General features: G+C 48.5%; 1 protein-coding gene across 1 annotated transcript in view; it reads left to right on the plus strand.

Moving 5' to 3' along the window:
- The window catches only part of MRTFA (myocardin related transcription factor A), a 166888-nt gene that overhangs the window by 146226 nt on the left and 1887 nt on the right, over positions 1 to 18775 (plus strand). The window contains 7 exon segments of the mRNA XM_037846677.1: positions 11744 to 11997; positions 12211 to 12382; positions 13411 to 13894; positions 13897 to 14450; positions 14996 to 15091; positions 15497 to 15649; positions 15945 to 16005. Coding sequence (XP_037702605.1) covers positions 11744 to 11997; positions 12211 to 12382; positions 13411 to 13894; positions 13897 to 14450; positions 14996 to 15091; positions 15497 to 15649; positions 15945 to 16005 — 1774 coding nt within the window.

Here is an 18775-nt window from a genome sequence, read left to right on the forward strand (position 1 = left end):
GAAATGGACCTCAGGGATATGATAGATAAAATAAAACATCCAAATATAAGACTCATTGGTGTCCCAGAAGGGGAAGAGAAGGGTAAAGGTCTAGAAAATGTATTCAAAGAAATTGTTGGGGAAAACTTCCCAAACCTTCTACACTATATAAATACACAAAGCATAAATGCCCAGCAAACTCCAAATAGAATAAATCCAAATAATCCCACTCCAAGACATATTCTGATCAGACTCAAATACTAAAAAGAAGGAGCAAGTTCTGAAAGCAGCAAGAGAAAAGCTATTCACCACATAGAAAGGAAACAGCATAAGACTAAGTAGTGACTACTCAGCGGCCACCATGGAGACGAGAAGGCAGTGGCATGACATATTTAAAATCCTGAGAGAGAAAAATTTCTAACCAAGAATGCTTTATCCAGCAAAGCTCTCTTTCAAATTTGAGGGAGAGCTTAAATTTTTCACAGACAAACAAATGCTGAGAGATTTTGCTAATAAAAGTCCTGCCCTACTTCAGATACTAAAGAGAGCCCTACCGACAGAGAAACAAAGAAAGGAGAGAGAGAGATGGAGAAAGGTTCAGTATTAAAGAGATTCAATATTGGTTCAATAAAGAACATTAGAAAGAGGGGAAAAATATATCTGACAAACATAAACCAAAGGATAGGATGGCTGATTCAAGAAATGCCTTCACAGTGATAACATTGAATGTAAATGGATTAAACTCCCCGATTAAAAGATATAGATAGGCAATATGGATCAAAAAATGTGAACCATCAATATGTTGCTTACAAGAGACTCATCTTAGACACAGGGACACAAAGAAATTGAAGGTGAAAGGATGGAAAAAATATTTCATGCAAGCTACAGCCAAAGGAAAGCAGGAGTAGCAATATTAATCTCAGATAAATAAACTTTAAATGCAAGGATATTATGAGAGACAAAGAAGGCCACTATATACTAATAAAAGGGGCAATTCAACAAGAAGAAATAACAGTCATAAATGTTTATGCATCCAATCATGGTGCCACAAAATACATGGGACAAACACTGGCAAAACTAAAGGATGCAATGGATGTTTCCACAATAGTTATGGGAGACTTCAACACATCACCCTCTCCTATAGACACATCAACCAGACAGAAGACCAGTAAGGAAATTGAAAACCTAAACAATCTGATAAATGAATTTGATTTCACAGACATATATAGAACATCACATCCCAAACCACCAGGATACACATTTCTTCTCTAGTGATCACAAAACTTTTTCCACAATAGACCATATGCTGGGACATAAAACAAGCCTCAATAAATTTAAAAAATTGAAATTATTCAAAGCACAGTCTCTGACCACAATGGAATACATTTAGAAGTCAGTAATCATCAGTGACTTAGAAAATTCACAAGCACTTGGAGATTAAACAACACACTCCTAAAATAAATGGTTTATAATGTAGAATGGAGGGGAACTAGCGATAGAGAGCAGTTAATGAAGGGGAAACAATAACCCAATAAGAACAGATAAGCTATCGTGGGTAAATTTAACGTTCTGAGAATGCCCAGGAATGACTTTGGTTTGTTAATTTCTGATGGGTATGTTAGGAACAAGTTCACAGAAATGTTGCTATATTAGGTTATTTTCTTGGGGTAGAGTAGGAACGTGTTGGAAGTAAAGTAGTTATTTTAGGTTGGTTGTCTTTTTCTTACTCCCTTGTTATGGTTTGTTTGAAATGTTTTTTTTATTGTATAGCTTTAAAATTTTTTTTGATGTAGTTAATTTAAGAAAAAAAGTTAATTAAGAGTTAATGACAATGCAATATATGATACTGGAGTGGATCTAAGAATGGAGGAGAAAAGCTCAAAGGGGGCATAAGGAAAATTGGAGCATAGAATTTAAGCTTTATATCCATATTAATTTTCTTGAATTAACTGCAGTTAATGACATAAGTGACTATCCTTGTTCGTAGGAAATGTACATGAAAGTGTTATGAGTTCAAAGAGTATGATATATGCAACCTGCTCTCAGATGTTCAGAAGATGATAAATGGGTAGATAGATAATTGATAGGAAGATAATAGATATAGTTGAAAGAAAGGAGGAGGGAGGGAGAGAGGAAGGAAGGAAGGAAAGAGAAAGAAAGGCACTGCAAATGTAGCAAAATGTAAAATTGGTAGATACAGATATCTGGTGATGGGGGGGTGCTGGAGTTCTCTGTATGGGGTTTGTATTGTATTTGCAACTGTCCTGTATGTTGGAAATTATTTCAAAATAAAAATTAAAAAAAAAAAAGAAAATATAGATTTTGCACCAAATAAACTTCTCTTCCTTTGGTCCCACACAGAAGCCAAAGTTTTAAAACACAGTTAATATCCTCTACCCTTTAGTTAGATATACCCCAATCTCAACCAATTGGAGGTTGGAGATTCATATCTCCAATCGAAGTCTGATCTCCTTTTCAGCCTTTTTACCAGTTGCTGCGTGGGCCAACGGCCAGCACCCACAGCTGCTGAACTCTGGCTCTGAGGCCCAGGTTCCACACGGATACCCAAAGCTCCAGGGACTGATCAGGTCACACACAAACAGCTCAGTATCTCAGAATTTAGAAATAAATGTTACAACTCATGAATAGATGTGACTGCTGTAAGAACTTACAATCTAGGATCTTTTACAATAAGGCTTCCCCTGATAACCCATGCTCCCAGATTCAGTTCTCAAGAGTTTGCACGTTATTGTTAGTCCATATCAGTGAGGCATTATAATGTTTGTCTTTTCATTTCTGGCTTATTTCATTCTGCATACTGTCCTCAAGGTCCATTCACTTAGTGGCATACCTCACAACTTCATTCCTTCTTGCTGCTGCTCAATATTCCATTGTATGTATACACCACAGTTCACCATTCTGTTTATCAGTCGATGTACCCTTAGGCCGCCTCCATCCATTGCAAATCATGAATACTGCTGCCACAAACACCAGTGTGCAAATGTCCACTCGGGTCCCTGCTCTCAGTTCCTTCCAGTATACAACCAGTAATAGGGTTGCAGGACCATATGACAACCCCAAACTTAGCTTCCTGTGGAACCACCACATTGCCCTCCAGATGGGCTACACCATTCTACTTCTGCAGCAACAGTGAATAGGTACATCCTCTCTCCACATTTTCTCCAGCACTTCTATCCCTCTGTTTATTTTCTAAACAGTTTTATTCATACCCCATACAATCCCTCTTAAGTAAAACAATGAGTGATTCTAGGTATGATCACATAGTTATACATTTACCACCACAGTCTATATGAGGACATTTCCACCATTTCTTCTGCAATGAAAGATGAAGAGGAGAAAAAAAATGAAGAATGAAAAAAGATAGAAGAAAAAAAGAAAAGAAAATACAATGAAAGATCAGACAACAGCACCACTAAGAATCCCGTATCATTCCCTTATATCCCCATCTTAGAGACCTTTAGCTTTGCCATATTGCCTTTGTTACAATTAATGGATGCATATTACAATATTACTGTCAATTATAGACTCTAGTTTGCACTGATTGTATTTTTTCCCCTATGCCATCCAATTTTCAACACCTTGCAATGTGACATTAATTTGTTCCCCCTCATGTTAAAATATTCTCATATCAGTATACTTAATAGCACCATCATTGACCACTCTAGGTTTTACTAAATTATACAATCCCAGTCTTTATCTTCTTTCTTTCTGATATCATACATGCCCCTACCCTTACTCTTGCACCCATCCTCACACCCATCTTTGTTCAGAGTACTTAGAGTATTGTGCTACCATTACACAGTGTTGTGCTATCTATCTCTGGATCTATACAGTAAATCCTGTTGAACATTCTGTACTACTTCACTATCAGATACCTGATCTCTCCCCTCTTTCTATTTCCTGATAACCTGTGTTTTCAACTTAAACTTTCAGGGTTCGCTCATTAATGTTAGTTCATGTTAGTGAGACCATATGGTATTTGTCCTTTTTTTTTTTTCTGGCTAATTTCACTCAGTGTAATGTCTACTGTCTAGCATTTTGTCTTTTGGATTTTATATGTAATATATTACTTTTTTCTCTCTCTCTCTTTTTACCCTTACTGATAATCTTCATTTCTACACTCCTCTCCAAACCTCTCTCTCCTGTCTTTTCCTATCTGCCTGTAGTGCATCCTTTAGTGTTTCTTTTAGAGCAGGTATCTTGTTCACAAACTCTCTTAATGTCTGTCTGTCTGAGAATATTTTAAACTCTCCCTCATTTCTGAAGGACAGTTTTGCTGGATATAGAATTCTTGGTTGGCAGCTTTTCTCTTTCAGTACCTTAAATATATCATACCACTGCCTTCTCCTCTCCATGGTTTTTACTGAGAAATTTGCACATAGTCTTATTGAGCTACCCTTGTATGTGATGGATCGCTTTTTCTCTTGCTGCTTTCAGAATTCTCTCTTTGCCTTTGACATTTGATAATTTGATTAGTAAATGTCTTGGAGTAGGTCTATTCGGATCTAATCTGTTTGGGGTATGCTGAGCTTCTTAGATCTGTTATTTATGTCTTTCATAAGAGATAGGAAATTTTCAGTGATTGTTTCCTCCATTGTTTCTGCCCCTTTTCCCTTCTCTTCTCCTTCTGGGACACCCATGACACATATATTCATGTGCTTCATGTTGTCATTCAATTCTGAGACACTGCTCATATTTTTCCATTCTTTTCCCTATCTGTTCTTTTGTGTGTAGGATTTCAGTTGTTCTGTCCTCCAGTTCATGGATCCTTTCTCCTCCGTCTTCAAATCTGCTTTTGTATGTCTCCCTTGTGTTGTTTTTCATCTCTTGTATTGTGCCTTTCATTCCCATCAGTTCTGCCATTTGTTTTTTCAAGCTTATGAATTCTTCTTTATGGTCACCCAGTGTCTTCTTTATATCCTTCATCTCTTTTGCCACATTTTCCTTCAGCTTGTTGATTTGATTTAGATTTGCTTGAACATCTTTAGTTATTTCAGCTTCTATATCTCATTTGAAGTGTAAGTTTGTTCCTTTGAGGGGCCATATCTTTGTTTTTCCCCGACATGACTCGTAATTTTTTGTTGTCTAAGTATCTGGTTTCCTTGATTATGCCAATCAGATTTTCCCATACCAAATGGACCCTGGTCTCAGGAGGGTGTAATCAGTGTCAAGTTTCCCTGAGGTTGAGACCTAGAAGGTTGTTAGACTTTCCTGTGAGGCCTCTAGGACTCTGTGCTTTTCCTATCCTGTCCAGCAGGTGGTGCTTCTCCATTTTTGAAAGATAATTTTCTGGATATAGAATTCATGGTTGACTGTTTTTTCTTTAACGATTTTAAATATGCCACCCCACTGTCTTGGTCTCTGTGGTTCCTTATGAGAAATTGCTACTAATTTTCTTGGGGCATCCCTTGCATGTAATGAGTCCTTATTTGTCACTGCTTTCAAAATTGTATCTTCGGGTTTGGATTTTTGACAGTTTCACTCTAATGTGTTGGGGTGTTGATCTCGTGTTGGGGTGTTGATCTCTTATAGTATCCTTCTTGGATTTTGTTGAGCTTCCTAAATGTGTATATTCATGTCTTTTGTCAGATTTGGGAAGTTTTGGCCATTATTTCTTCAAATACTTTTTCTGCCTCTTTCTATCTCCCTTGTCCTTCTGGGAACCCAGTGATGTGTATATTGGTAAGCTTGATGGTGTCCCACAGGACCCTCAGACTCTGTTCCTTGAACATAGGCCAGCATGTGCTCTATCCTGGAGAATGTTCCATGAGCACTAGAGAATATGTATCCTGGTGTCTGGAGATGCAACAGTCTATATATATCTGTTAGGTCTAATTTATTTATCATGTTTAGGATCACTGTCTCCTTTTTGATCCTTTTTCTGGTTCTATCTATTGAAGAGAATTGTGTGTTGAAGTTGCCCATTATTAATGTAGAAATGTGTATTCCTCCCTTCAGTTTTGTCAGTGTTTGCCTCATGTACTTTGCAGCACCTTGATTGGGTGCATAGACATTTATGATTATTATTTCTTCTTGGTGAATTATCCTTTTTATTAATATATAGTGTCCTTCCTTTTCTCTTACAACATCTTTGCATTTAAAGTCTATTTTATCTGATATTAATATAGCTACTCCCACTTTTTTTTGGTTATTGCTTGTGTGGAATATCTTTTTTTCATCCATTCACTTTCAGCCTATTTGTACCTTTGGTTCTGAAGTGGGTCTCTTATAAACAGCATATAGATGGATCATTGTTATTTTTTAATCCATTCTGCCAATCTGTGTCTTTTTATTGGGGAGTTTAATCCATTAACATTCGATGTTATTGCTATAAAAGATGTCCTTACTTCTTCTATTTTATCTCTTGGCTTTTATTTGTCAGATCCATTATTTTTCTTCTATTTATCCTTTGTTACTGATAATTATCATTTCTATACTCTCCTCCAAGTCTCTCTCTCCTTGTTTTTTTTTTTTTTTTCACCTGACAGAGTTCCCTTTACTATTTCCTGCAGGACAGGTCTCTTGTTAACAGATCCTCTCAGCATTTGTTTATCTGTGAAAATTATACACTCTCGCTCACTTTTGAAGGACAACTTTGCTGTGTAAAGAATTCTTGGCTGGCAATTTTTCTCCCTCAGAATCTTAAACATATCATACCACTGCCTTCTCACCTCCATGGTTGCCTGATGAGAAGTCAGTACTTAGTCTTATGTGGCTTCCCTGGTATGTGGTGAATCACTTCTCCCTTGCTGCTCTCAGGATTCTCTCCTTGTCTTCAGCATTTGATAGTCTGATTAGTATGTGTCTTGGAGTGGGTGTATTTGCATTTGTTCTGTTTGGAGTTCATTGGGCTTCTGTAATTTGCATATTTGTGCCTTTTATAAGGGTTGGGAAGTTTTCCCCAATTATCTCCTCAAATAATCTTCCCACCCCTTTACTCTTCTCTTCTCCTTCTTGGATGCCAGTGATTCATATATTTGTGTGCTTCATGTTTTCCATCATTACCCTGAGTTCCATTTCAAATTTTTCCATCTTTTTCACCATTTGTTCTTTTGTGCATTCAAATTCAGTTGTCTGTCCTCTAGTTCACTTATTCTTTCTTCTGCCTCCTCAAATTGTTGTGTGTCTCTAGTATATTTTTAATTTGATCAACAGAATCTTTCATTTCTGTAAGATCTGCTCGTTTTCTATTCTTTCAGATTCTTCTTTATGCTCTTCTAGTGTCTTCTTGATGCCCTTTATCTCTTTAGCCAACTCATTGAAGTTATTTAGGAGATTTGTTTGAACATCTTTGATTAGTTGTTCCAAATTCTGTGTCTCCTCCAACTTTTTAATTTGGTCATTTGACCTGGCCATGTCTTCTTTCTTCTTCATATGGCTTGTGATTTTTTGCTGCTTTATTGGCATTTGATTATCTTGATAAGGTTATTTTGAAAGTTGGTTTCCCTCGCTCGTCTAATATTTTGTTTTTGCTTGGGTTTGCATTGGAGGTGTCCTTTGTCATTGGTTTGTCAGTAATTCCCAGCCAAACCAAGGCCAGGGCTTAACTCAGGGGGTGCAGCCCTTTTCAGTAGTCACTTGGAGGCTGGCCAGAGAAGGAGCTTGCCAGTCTGCACTTTCCCTGTTTTCCCAGCAGATGGCGCCTTGGGCCACCTCTTCCCTGCAACCCCATCTCTCCCCAACTGCAGCAACCAGCTGGGCAGGGTCCAGACCAGCTGAAAACCCAGTCAAGGCTGCAGGCCCCCAGGCAGGCTGGAAGCTGCTGGCTCACAGGGTGGGGATGGGCACCGTGCACCACGGCTTTGGGTCTGGATATTCCCAGACTCCTGTGTGGAAAAAGCTCTGGGCTCTGGGACTAGGAGGTTCAACTTCACTAGCTAGCAGCTGGCACGGGAGTGCTCTGCCTTTCACTGGCCAGCAGGACCTCCTCGGGGGTGGGGGAAGGGCGCCTGGAATTGCAGTGCAGCTGCCTGGCTCCCGCCTCTCTGCTCATGCACCCAGTGAGTGCCCTGAGCCCCTGTGTGTAAAGGACCAAGGCAGTGGGACCGAGAATCTCTCTCGCCGGCCAATTGTCACATCAGCTCTGCTCTGCATCCCCCTTTTCTCTCAAGGGGAGGGCTTTGCAGACTTGCAGACTCCCCCAAGTCCAGGTGCCTGCAGGGGCCTGTCTCAGGATGGGGCGCAGGCACTGAGCACGCAGCAGGGTCTCTGTTTGTGACTAAAATGAGCCCTCTGGCTCCCAGGGTCCCGCACTGGAACACTAGGCTGCGAGCTTGAGGATGGCCTTCCCTGCCTTTCCGAAGCAGGGCTGTGCTGCTTTTCAGCTCCCTGGTCTGGCCGTTGCAGTGGACCTTAGGGGTGGCCGTGATTGAGTGCAGTCACCCTAGTTTCTCGGTCCTAGTTTTCTGCTTCTCTGTTCAGGTTTTCCTTATATAGTGCAGAGGTTTTTCTGGTCAGCTGGGCTCCGGAACTGCTACTTTGGTCATTTTCTGCCTGTTTTCTAGTTGTTTTATGGTGGAGTGAGTTCTGCCTACCCTATTCCCCTAATGAGTTTTTTTTTTAATTCAGTTTTATTGATATATATTCACATACAATACAGTCATCCATAGTGTACCATCAGCTGTTCACAGTACCATCATATAATTGTGCATTCATCATCCCAAGCTATTTTTGAACATTTTCCTTACACCAGAAAGAATAAGAATCAAAAATAAAGTAAAAAAGAACATCCAAATCATCCCCCCCAATCCCACCCTATTTTTCATTTAGTTTTTGTCCCCATTTTTCAACTCATCCATCCATACACTGGATAAAGGGAGTGTGAGCCACAAGGTTTCTGCAATCACACTGTCACCCCTTATATGCTGCATTGCTATACAGTCGTCTCTAAGAGTCAGGGATACTGGGTTGGAGTTTGGTAGTTTTGGGTATTTACTTTTAGCTGTTCCAATGTATTAAAACATTAAAAGGGTTATCTGTATAGGACATAAGAATGCTCACCAGAGTGACCTCTTGACTCCATTTGAAATATCTCAGCCAGCAAAACTTTATTTCCCCCCAATGAGTTTTTAATTTCAATTACTGTGTTTTACAGTTCCAAAATGTTTCCTTTTTTTTTTTTTAATGATTTCTATCTCTTTATTTTGTTCTGACAGTGTTTTCCTGATTTCCTTTAGTTCTTTGTATATGGATTCCTTTAGCTCCTTGAACATATTTAAGACAAAATATTAACTTAAAGTTTTTGATTCATAGTTCCAATATATGAGCTTCTTCAGGGATGGTGTCTGGAAGATTCTTTTTTTCCTGTGAGTGGCCACATACTTCCCTGTTTCCTTGTATGTTTTGTAATTTTTTTGTTGAGAACTGGACATTCTGAGTATTATGTTGTTAAAACTCTGGAAATCTAGTTCTCTCACTCCTCTGGGATTGCTAGGCAGTGGTGGTGGTGGTGGTGAAGGGCTGGAGCTGTCAATAGGTGACTTTCCCAAACCGTTTTCGCTACTAAATGGGGAATGTAAAGAGAAAGGGGTGGGGGAGGTGCTGCCTCTATAAGACTCCTCTGCCGCTTTTCCCTGACGGGGGTGGGAGCAGTGATGGCCCTCATGGCTGGACCTCCGGTGATCTGACGTAGCTGATCCAGAGCAGTGCTCAGTGATCAGACCACACCTCTCCCCCAGATTTTGGAGGACTGGGTCCTCATCGCCCACCCCGACCCCAGAAAGCCCTACCAGGATCAGGCGGCAGCCCTCACTGCACCAGGGTGAAAGTCACCAGTATTTACCTCAATTTGCCAGCCTCTTCCGCAGCTCTTTCCTAGATCCTGTACCATCTTTCTCTAGACTCCAGAGTTTCAAAATGGTTGATTCAGACAGTTCCTGCCAGTTCAACAGTTGTTTTGGTGGAAGGACTGATTCCTGGAGCTCCACCGTCTTCCCACAGACCTCCCTGCCTGTTCATCTTGTGGGACTTCCTGATACTCTCCTGTGGTGACCACTGTGCCTTGCCCCCTTGTCAGCAGCCCCTCCCCACCCCCCATGATCTCTTGTCTGCCCGTGACCTTGCAGTGACCTTGCATCGTCTCTCTGAGGCTGTCAGCCTCCCCTGCTCTGGGTCAGGACTTTTTGGTTGCATCGCCCCTCATCCCCTCCCCGTCCTGTCCCCAAGGAGCAGCAGGTGGCTGCCTCCTTTCCCAGGCTCTCCTGCATTCTGCACACCCTCTGCTTCCTCCTGGATATTGCCTCATTAGTTGGCACCTGGCTTGCATTGCAGTCTCTTACTGTCCACAGGGAGATGCCAAACGTTGTCCCCCCAAATTCTTCCCTCATACTTGGTCCTCATCACACTACTGCTTCCTTCCTGTGGGCACCACACAATTAGAATAGCTCATATATGTGTGGTCTTCACTTCCTCTGTACCTGTTTATGCCTCTGCCTCTTTGGGGTGTGTGTGTGTGTGTGTGTGTGTGTGTGTCTGTGTGTGTGTGTGTCTGTGTGAGAATGGAAGCAACTCCAGATCTCCCTAATTCGACACCCAGGGTCTGATTCCTTGGTCCTCCTCCCCTCAGGTGTCTCTTTTCTCAGCTCTCATGTGTTCCCTCTCTACTTGTAGCTGCTCTTTCCCTAGCTGCCTTTCTTTCGCCCTTCTAAATGGGGAAAGGGGTGCCCCCCCGCCATGTCGTGCCTTAGCTGTCTGTTTCCTCTCTCCCTTAGAGCTCCAGCTGCTCCCTCAGTCTGTGCTCTCTGTCCCCATAGTCTCAGCAGAGCTGCCCTTTCTCCTCCCTGTTCTCACACTCCCTGGCAAGACCAGTGCCTCTTCCTGACTTCCATGAATGGGCCTCTTCACAGTTACCAAAGTTTGAAACCATTAACCCCAAACTCCTCATGCTTGTGTTGTCAATTCATCTAGTTGGTTACCTCTGCCTGGGGATTCCCTGCGGTCCCCACCACCACCCCTGCATCAAGTCTCCTTCTGTCTACCATTCTCTGCTCAGAAACTTCTAGGCCCTCCACAGTCCTTCCCTAGCACTCCTTGGCTACTCTTGCCCTCTTGCTCACCTCCACCCTCCTCTCATCTGAGGATGGCCTCCCAGGCATGGTCTGCTGGGCCCTCCTGGACTGTCTGAGTCCTCTTTGTCCTTCAAGGCCCAGTGGGAAGGCTTCCCAGTTGTGCCAGCTGGGGGGCTTTGGAGGCACATTTGGTGCGTGAACCTGAGCTTTTGGAGTCCTGGGTTTGAATCCCAGCTCCTTTACCTGGTGAGTTTCAGATCTCTGTGTAACCTTGGGCAAACGACTTCTCTGAGCCTGTTCCTCCTTTTCACATGGACATGGTGGCTCCTGCCTGGGGCAGATTCAGGAGAGGCTTGTGTGACCCTGTCAGTAAAGTGCCTGGCCTGGCATGGTGTGTGCTCCTTAAACCAACAGTGTTTCTACTGTTGTGTTTGCATTGTGTTTGGAGTTGAGACAACGTCTGTGCATTTGGTTGATATTTCCCTCCAAGCTGGAAGATCTTTTAAGATAAGGGGGACTGTCACCACCATCCCTCCCTGGGCACACTTCTGGGCACTGAAGAGGCCTCTGCTTCTGAAGGGGAACAGTCCAGTAGGCAAGAGTGGAAGTGGGCAAGGTGGGCAATGGTGCCTTCTCAGAGCCCCTTAGGCACGGTGGGAGGGCTGCCGCTCCCCTGCCCCCTGGGCCTGGGAGCCCAAGCCCTGCCCTTGACGACGCCTCTGTCTCCTGGCCCTCAGCAAAGCCAACCCAAGTCTGCCAGTGAGAAGTCACAGCGCAGCAAGAAGGCCAAGGAACTAAAGCCAAAGGTGAAGAAACTCAAGTATCATCAGTACATCCCCCCGGACCAAAAGCAGGACAAGGGGGCGCCCCCTATGGACTCCTCCTATGCCAAGATCCTGCAGCAGCAGCAGCTCTTCCTCCAGCTCCAGATCCTCAACCAGCAGCAGCAGCAGCACTATAACTACCAGACCATCCTGCCCGCTCCACCAAAGTAGGAGCCCACCCTGGCATTGCCCTCTCCCACCCTGCATAGCTGCCCCGAGGCAAGCAGATGCCAGTCCTGGTGTGGGTGAACCCCCGACCTTCTACAAGAATGGTCCCCAGGTCCCCCACCCCCCATCTCTACCCAGCGCTGCATCCCTAGGCTGTTGGCTTCTGCAGGGTGATGTTTGAAGTGTCCTCCCCTGCCCTTTCTTCCTCTCAGGCCAGCAGGCGAGGCTCTGGGAAGCAGTGGGACTCCCCCGATGCGTAGCCTCTCCACCCCCAATGGCAGCTCCAGCTCAGGCACCCCTGGGCCCAGTGGGCTGGCACGCCAGAACAGTGCCTTGCTGACTGGCAAGCCGGGGGCCCTGCCCGCCAACCTGGATGACATGAAGGTAAGTGACCACCCCCCTTCCCACTGGAAGGCTTGAGCTTCTCCCACAGGGGTTCTCTGGGGGCCTTATTTTTAGGCAGGGAAAGCCACCAGCCCCAGGACCCAAGGCCCATGATGGTAGAGCAGGGCTCCAAACGCCTGCCTCTGTCACACAGAGGCCCTGGGGAAGCTGCTATGGGCCCACGCGGTGAGGTCAGCTGCAAGAGCTGTGGCATTGCGGGTGTCACCACCACTGACATCAGCCAGTGTCTGCAAGGGCCTGGGGGCCTGTGAGGCAGTGCGCACCCCCTTCTTCAAGGCCTTGAGACGTAGAGTATCTTGCCTGAGGTCACAGATGTAACCAGTGGTCGAGCCAGGATTTAAACTTCACAGTTCACCCCATGAACTGCTGTGGCCGAGAGTGGGGCAAGGATTGGGGCAGCCACTTGGCTCACCCATCAGAAGATGGAACCAGCCAAATTCTCCATAGAGAGTTTTCTCTTGGACCAGCCTGGCCCCTGCCTGAGTCGAGAAGCGGGTCCCAGCAGAGACATGGACCCTGGTGGGGAGCTGGGCCTGGGCTTCAGAGTCCCTCAGCCCCAGACTCACATCCCAACTTCTGTCACTCACCAAAAGGTGCTATTTTACTTTCATGAGCTCAGTTTTCTCATCTATAAAAGAGCAGCAGCTCTTCCTCCAGCTCCAGGTCCTCAAGCAGGTGTGTGCTTGGGGTGGGACAGACAGCTGTGGTCCAGACCCCGCTGCTGCAGGAGAGAGGGCGATGGGCTGGCTGGTTGCCGGGAGCTGGCATTTTAACCAGGCACCTGGGCATGCTGAGCCTGCAGGGGAGGAGGCTGCGCCTTCTCCCCCAGTCGGAGTGGGGTCAGTTGCGTTGGTGCATTTACAGTGCTCAGTGGGACGTGGCGTGGATGCAGCCTCACAGGCAGAATCCTCCCCTCCTCCCCAGACTGTCCTCCTGGCTGTTCTCAGTCCCCTTTGTCCAGCTGCTCCCAGGTCTCCCTGCTGCCCTGACTCTCGACCCCCTTGCAGGTAGCAGAGCTGAAGCAGGAGCTGAAGTTGCGATCTCTGCCTGTCTCAGGCACCAAGACAGACCTGATTGAGCGTCTGCGTGCCTACCAGGATCAAATAAGCCCTGCTCCAGGAGCCCCCAAGGCCCCTGCTGCCACTTCCATCCTGCCCAAGGCTGGTGAGGTGGTGGTAGCCTTCCCGGCAGCCCGGCTAAGCACGGGACCAGCCCTGGTAGCAGCAGGCCTGGCCCCAGCTGAGGTGGTGGTAGCTACGGTGACAAGCCATGGAGTGGTGAAATTTGGCAGCACAGGCTCTACGCCCCCTGTATCTCCCACCCCCTCAGAGCGCTCACTGCTCAGCACGGGTGACGAGAACTCAACACCTGGGGACACCTTTGGTGAGATGGTGACATCACCACTGACCCAGCTCACCCTGCAGGCCTCGCCACTGCAGATCCTTGTAAAGGAGGAGGGTGCCCGGGGTGGGTCCTGTTGCCTGAGCCCTGGGCACGGGCAGAGCTGGAAGGGCGCGACAAGGACCAGATGCTGCAGGAAAAGGACAAGCAGATCGAGGAGCTGACCCGCATGCTCCGGCAGAAGCAGCAGCTGGTGGAGTGGCTCAAGCTGCAGCTGGAGCAGGAGAAGCGGGCCCAGCAGCCGGCCTCTGGCCCGGGGCCAGCCCCCGTCCCTCTTGGCACCTCAGTGAAGCAGGAGAACAGCTTCTCCAGCTGCCAGCTGAGCCAGCAGCCCCTGGGCTCTGCTCACCCCTTCAGCCCCAGACCGGTAGCCCCTACTGCCAACCACACAGACGCTCTTGCCCTGGCCCTGGTGCCCCAGGCCGTGGTGGTGAAGCAGGAAGCTGTGCTGCCCGAGCCCGAGCCCATCCCTGCCCCTGCCCCTGCCCCTGCCCCACCGCTGCTTCTGGGCCCACAGGGCCCCAGCCCCATCAAGGGGGTCACCCCTTCCACCCTCATCACTGACTCCTCAGGGACCCACCTTGTCCTCACCGTGACCAATCAGAATGCAGACAGCCCCGGCCCACCCAGTAGGAGCCCCCAGCAGGTACACGGGGCGTGGACGGAGCAGGGCGGGGGTGTGGGAGGAAGGGAGGAAGACGCATCCGCTGATGACAGCTCTTGTTGGCCAGGGCCCCTGTGTGCTAGGCATTTGGGTTTGCTTCACTCAGTCTTGCCTTATGGGGGGATTGTGCATTCCACCGATGAGGACCCACAGCCTTAGGAAAGTTAAGGGACCTTCCCCGAACCCCACAGCCATGGGGTGGAGCCTCCAGGAACCTGCCTGCCCCTCTGGCCACTGCTGGCAGAACCTTGTTGCTCCTGGGCAGCACCCGGGTTGACTGTCCCTCCCTCTGCTCCCCGGTGGTGGGGAGGGCTTGGGTGAAGGTCTGGGAAGCCCCTGCCACGCGGCCCAGTGCTCACAGCCCAGGCTCCTGGGCAGCCTGGCCCTGCTGGACCCAGAGCTGGGGTTTAGTCAGGGTGAGAGGAGTCCATCCTGGGGAGAGGCCACGGGTCGGCCGTCTGGCCTGGACCCAGCTCAGGGCTGCTGGGCTGAGCCTGGTGCGAGCTCCATTCTTCTCCTTCCCTCAGAGAGGCCAGCTGTCCCCCACCAAGGTGGCATCAACAGCTGGCTCCTTGATGCTGCCACCCTCACAGCCCAGACCTTCTACTCAGTCCAGTTCAAAGGTGAGCCTCTGCTGGCAGAGGGGATCAGTGACCGGAACCAGGCACCTTGGGATGGGAGATGGGACCCTGAGAGCTCCAGGCAGAGAGAAGAGTCTCAGCTGGGGCTGGGGTTACTCAGCCCAGTCCCTTACTTTTCCCTTTGTGTTGCTTGTATCAAATCCCAGTCACCTCACGTGTACCCTGGCTTCTGCAGGGTCAGAGATCAGAGCCTCCCAATCATGTATCCCTTCTTCCCAATGGCTTCCATGAAAGCTCCCAAAAGCCAGTGCCATGAACAAAGCTGGCCTGGCCAAGAGTAGGCCCCTCCTGCCTTGCTCCCCTGGACTGATTAGTGGGGTTGGCGCCTGCCTGCCCCTGCTTCTTGCCCTGTCCCCTCACCACTGTCTCTCTCACTGTCCTGTCTAGCCCTTGTCCCACCCTGGCTCTCCAGGGCCTGGCCCACCAGCCCAGATGGACTTGGAACACCCACCGCAGCCCCTCTTTGGGACCCCCACTTCTCAGCTGAAGAAGGAGCCACCTGGCTATGAGGAAGCTGTGAACCAGCAAACCAAACAGCAGGTGATGAGGGACTGGCCTGGCCAGGGAGGAGACTGCCCCTGGGTGCTGGGCTGCCACTCCCCATGCTCTCTCCAGAGCCCAGCAGGGGGTGCAGGGGGTGGGCAGAAGCTAATCTTTTAGAGTGAGAAAGGCCCTGGGAAATGGGCCGTAACAGTCTGGGCAGCGGCAGCCTGAGCACACAGGCCAGTTGGGGCCTGCGGTCCGGCTGCCAGCTCAGCGGCAGAGGCGTCTGGGCTCTAGTTCAGGCTGGGGCCTTTTGTCCCAGATTTTCATCTTGTCTCCTTTTGTCCCACAGGAAAACGGTTCCTCAAGCCAGCAGATGGATGACCTGTTTGATATTCTTATTCAGAGTGGAGGTAAACCCCAGATTTCCCCAGCTGCCTCCCCAGCCTCCTGTCTTCACAGGTTATCTCTAGCCCTAGGTTGTTGGTTTTTTTCTCTTTTGTTTCATTTATTTTTGGATGTGTAATGAGTGACAGGCCTTGCACTACGCACTTTGGATGCACCGTGGATAAGCACATCCCCACCTCCAAGCAGGGCAAGAGGAGCCATGAAGGGGGAGGACGTGTTCCTTCAGAAGACATTTGGGTCCCTGCTATGTGGCGGGCACTGTTCTAGGTTCTTGGGGTATACTGGAGAACAAAATAGAGCCCCTTGCCTCTGTGGAGTTCACAGTCTAGTATGGGTGGGGAAAGAAACGATAACCGTAAGTCAGTCACACAGCATTAGTGTTAAGTGTTCTGAACAATGAGGCAGAGAAAGGGTAAGTGTCTTGGGAGTGTGGGGGTGAGGAGTAGTTTGGGTCAGCCTCACCCAGTAGACATGACAGAGCCCTGTGCAGAGCCCCTGGAGAGGCATGTGTCTGGGGTGCAGGAGGAATTGAGCAAGTGAGGGAGAGCGGGAGGAGAAAAAGAAAGGTTCCGGCCCAAACTACTAGGGCCTCATGGGCTCCACTGTGAAGTCAGCTGTGATTCTGGGTAACGTGGGAGCCATTGCCCAGCTCAAGCAGAGGAGTGCCCTGGTCGGACCAAGGGAGATGGTTCCAGCTGTTGTGCGGAGACAAGACCGTAGCTGGGCCCGAGCAGGTGCAGGCAGGCCTGCTGGGGGGCGAATGTGGTGATCCAGGAAGGAGGCGAGGGGCCTGGGCCAGGGAGGTAATGGTAGACTTGGTGCCAAGTGAGCATTTTAAAGAGAGCACCTGTTTGATTCCTTTATGGATTAGCTGGGCACGAGTCAGAGTCGTCGGAGACGACTGAGTGAGCTGGGTGAAATCACCAGCGGGCAAGGGGGTGGGGAGAACCCAGCAGCTGAGACTGAGCAGAGCAGGCAGGGGGCAGCAGGAAGTCAGACTGCTGGTAGGCGGGCACGTGAGCTGAAGACAAGGACCGCTCCAAGGCCACCTTGGCCAGGGCGTTGCAGTGAGTGTGGGAGCACCTGATGGAAGCTGGCTGGGGAGGAGAGGAGAGGTGGGGTTGGCAGCAGGTACAGAGGGCCCTTTGGGGAGCTTTGCCTGCCAAGGGGAGCAAAGAAGGAGGGCTGTTGCTCGAGGAGAGAGGTAACAGCATGTTTGCATGCTGATGGGAACAGTCTAGTAGAGTGGAAAACTGCTGGTGTAGAGGAGGCAGATCCCTGAGGATGTGGAGAATCAGGTCCCAGCAGCTTCAGGTGGAAGTGTGGGAGGCTCGGGGTGGCAGAATGTGTAGGTGCCATCCTGGACCAGCTAGATGTGGAGAGGCAGAGGGAGTTCCCTTCCGATTGCCTAGGCCTATAGGAAGAGTTATTTGGGGGCAGGCAGAATTGGTGTTGCGGGGGGAGGAGGAAGTGTGAGGTGGTCACTAGAAGCCCAGAAGTGGGGGCCAGAAGTGAGCGTGCATGGCCCGGGGGCCCCTGGAGGCCTGTGGCTGCCGCGGGTGCTGTCCGGATGAAGCAGTCATTGTCTGCCACACACTGCGGAGACTTCCTCACGCATCGTCTGTCCCTTTCCTCTCTCACTCTTCTCAACCATTTTCCGTATCAAAGCTAGTGATTTCCTCAAAGCACTCTTGCCTTAACACCCCCTTACTTTAAAGCCTTCCAATGGGTTTCCACTGCTCTCAGGATAGAAACAAAATTCTAACATAGACTCCAAGGCCCTTGGTGCCTACTGCACCCAGACCCTCTGTGGAACCCAGCCTAACCTTGGGAGCACTTGGGTGCCGCTGCGGGGTAACGTGCACTTTGGTGGCCTCATGGCCTCTCTCCTGCAATTCTAAAAACCCGAAAGGTCTTGTTCCCTGACTCGCCGGGCCAGGACCCACCTGACATACAGTAGGTTTTATGCATTAGTTATTATGATAAAGGAAATGGACCATGGGGTCTCATAGACCAGATTTTGGTGCTGAGGACACATCTCTAGGAGGAATGAAAGTTCTCCAGCAGGAGAAGCATCCAGTCGAGAGAGGGATTCAGAATGTACCGTCCGGGCCGAAGGAGCAATGTGTGACAAATTCTGGAGAGGTGTGGGGCAGATGGACATTTGTGGAATCAAAAGAAGCCCCAGTGCTGGCTTGAGGTGGCAGTTTACTGCGCCTGGACCTGGGAAGGCAGCCTGAGTGGTGCTTGGACCCGCTTTCCTGGGAGGCTGCAGGCAGCCAGCACAGGGCGGAGGGAAACGCCAGGCGCTTTATTGACGGCCATAGCCTGCTGGGTGGAAGAGTTAGGGGCAGAAGGTGGCATGACAGGCAAGTGGCGGCGTAAACTCAGGGTGGCAGTGGGGAGAGACACTGTGGGCTCGAGAGCCTTGGGATGCCTCAGTGGGGCTACTGGTCAATGTCAGGGAGTCAGGAAGGACCCCCTAGTCTCCCCGCCCGGTCTCCCTGGTGTGAAGGGGGACGGAGGAAGAGCAGGTCGGGGGAAACCTGTGGTGCCAGGTGAGGAGGGGCTGTTGGGGCTCAGGAGCAGTGCGTCCCTCTCGGGGCTCTTCTGAGGCTTGGCTGAGTGCACGTGAGGGAGAGATCACTGTGGAAATGGTTATGATTGTGAATTTTATATTAAAAGGAGGAAGACAAGCTCAATAACTTGCTGTTCTCAAGGCCAGTGATTCTTACCCGAGGACCTGTAGCACCCAGAAAGCTGGGTCTGTCGCTG

The sequence above is a fragment of the Choloepus didactylus genome, chromosome 8 (genome assembly GCF_015220235.1).
Source record: "Choloepus didactylus isolate mChoDid1 chromosome 8, mChoDid1.pri, whole genome shotgun sequence".
NCBI classification, from domain to species: domain Eukaryota; kingdom Metazoa; phylum Chordata; class Mammalia; order Pilosa; family Megalonychidae; genus Choloepus; species Choloepus didactylus.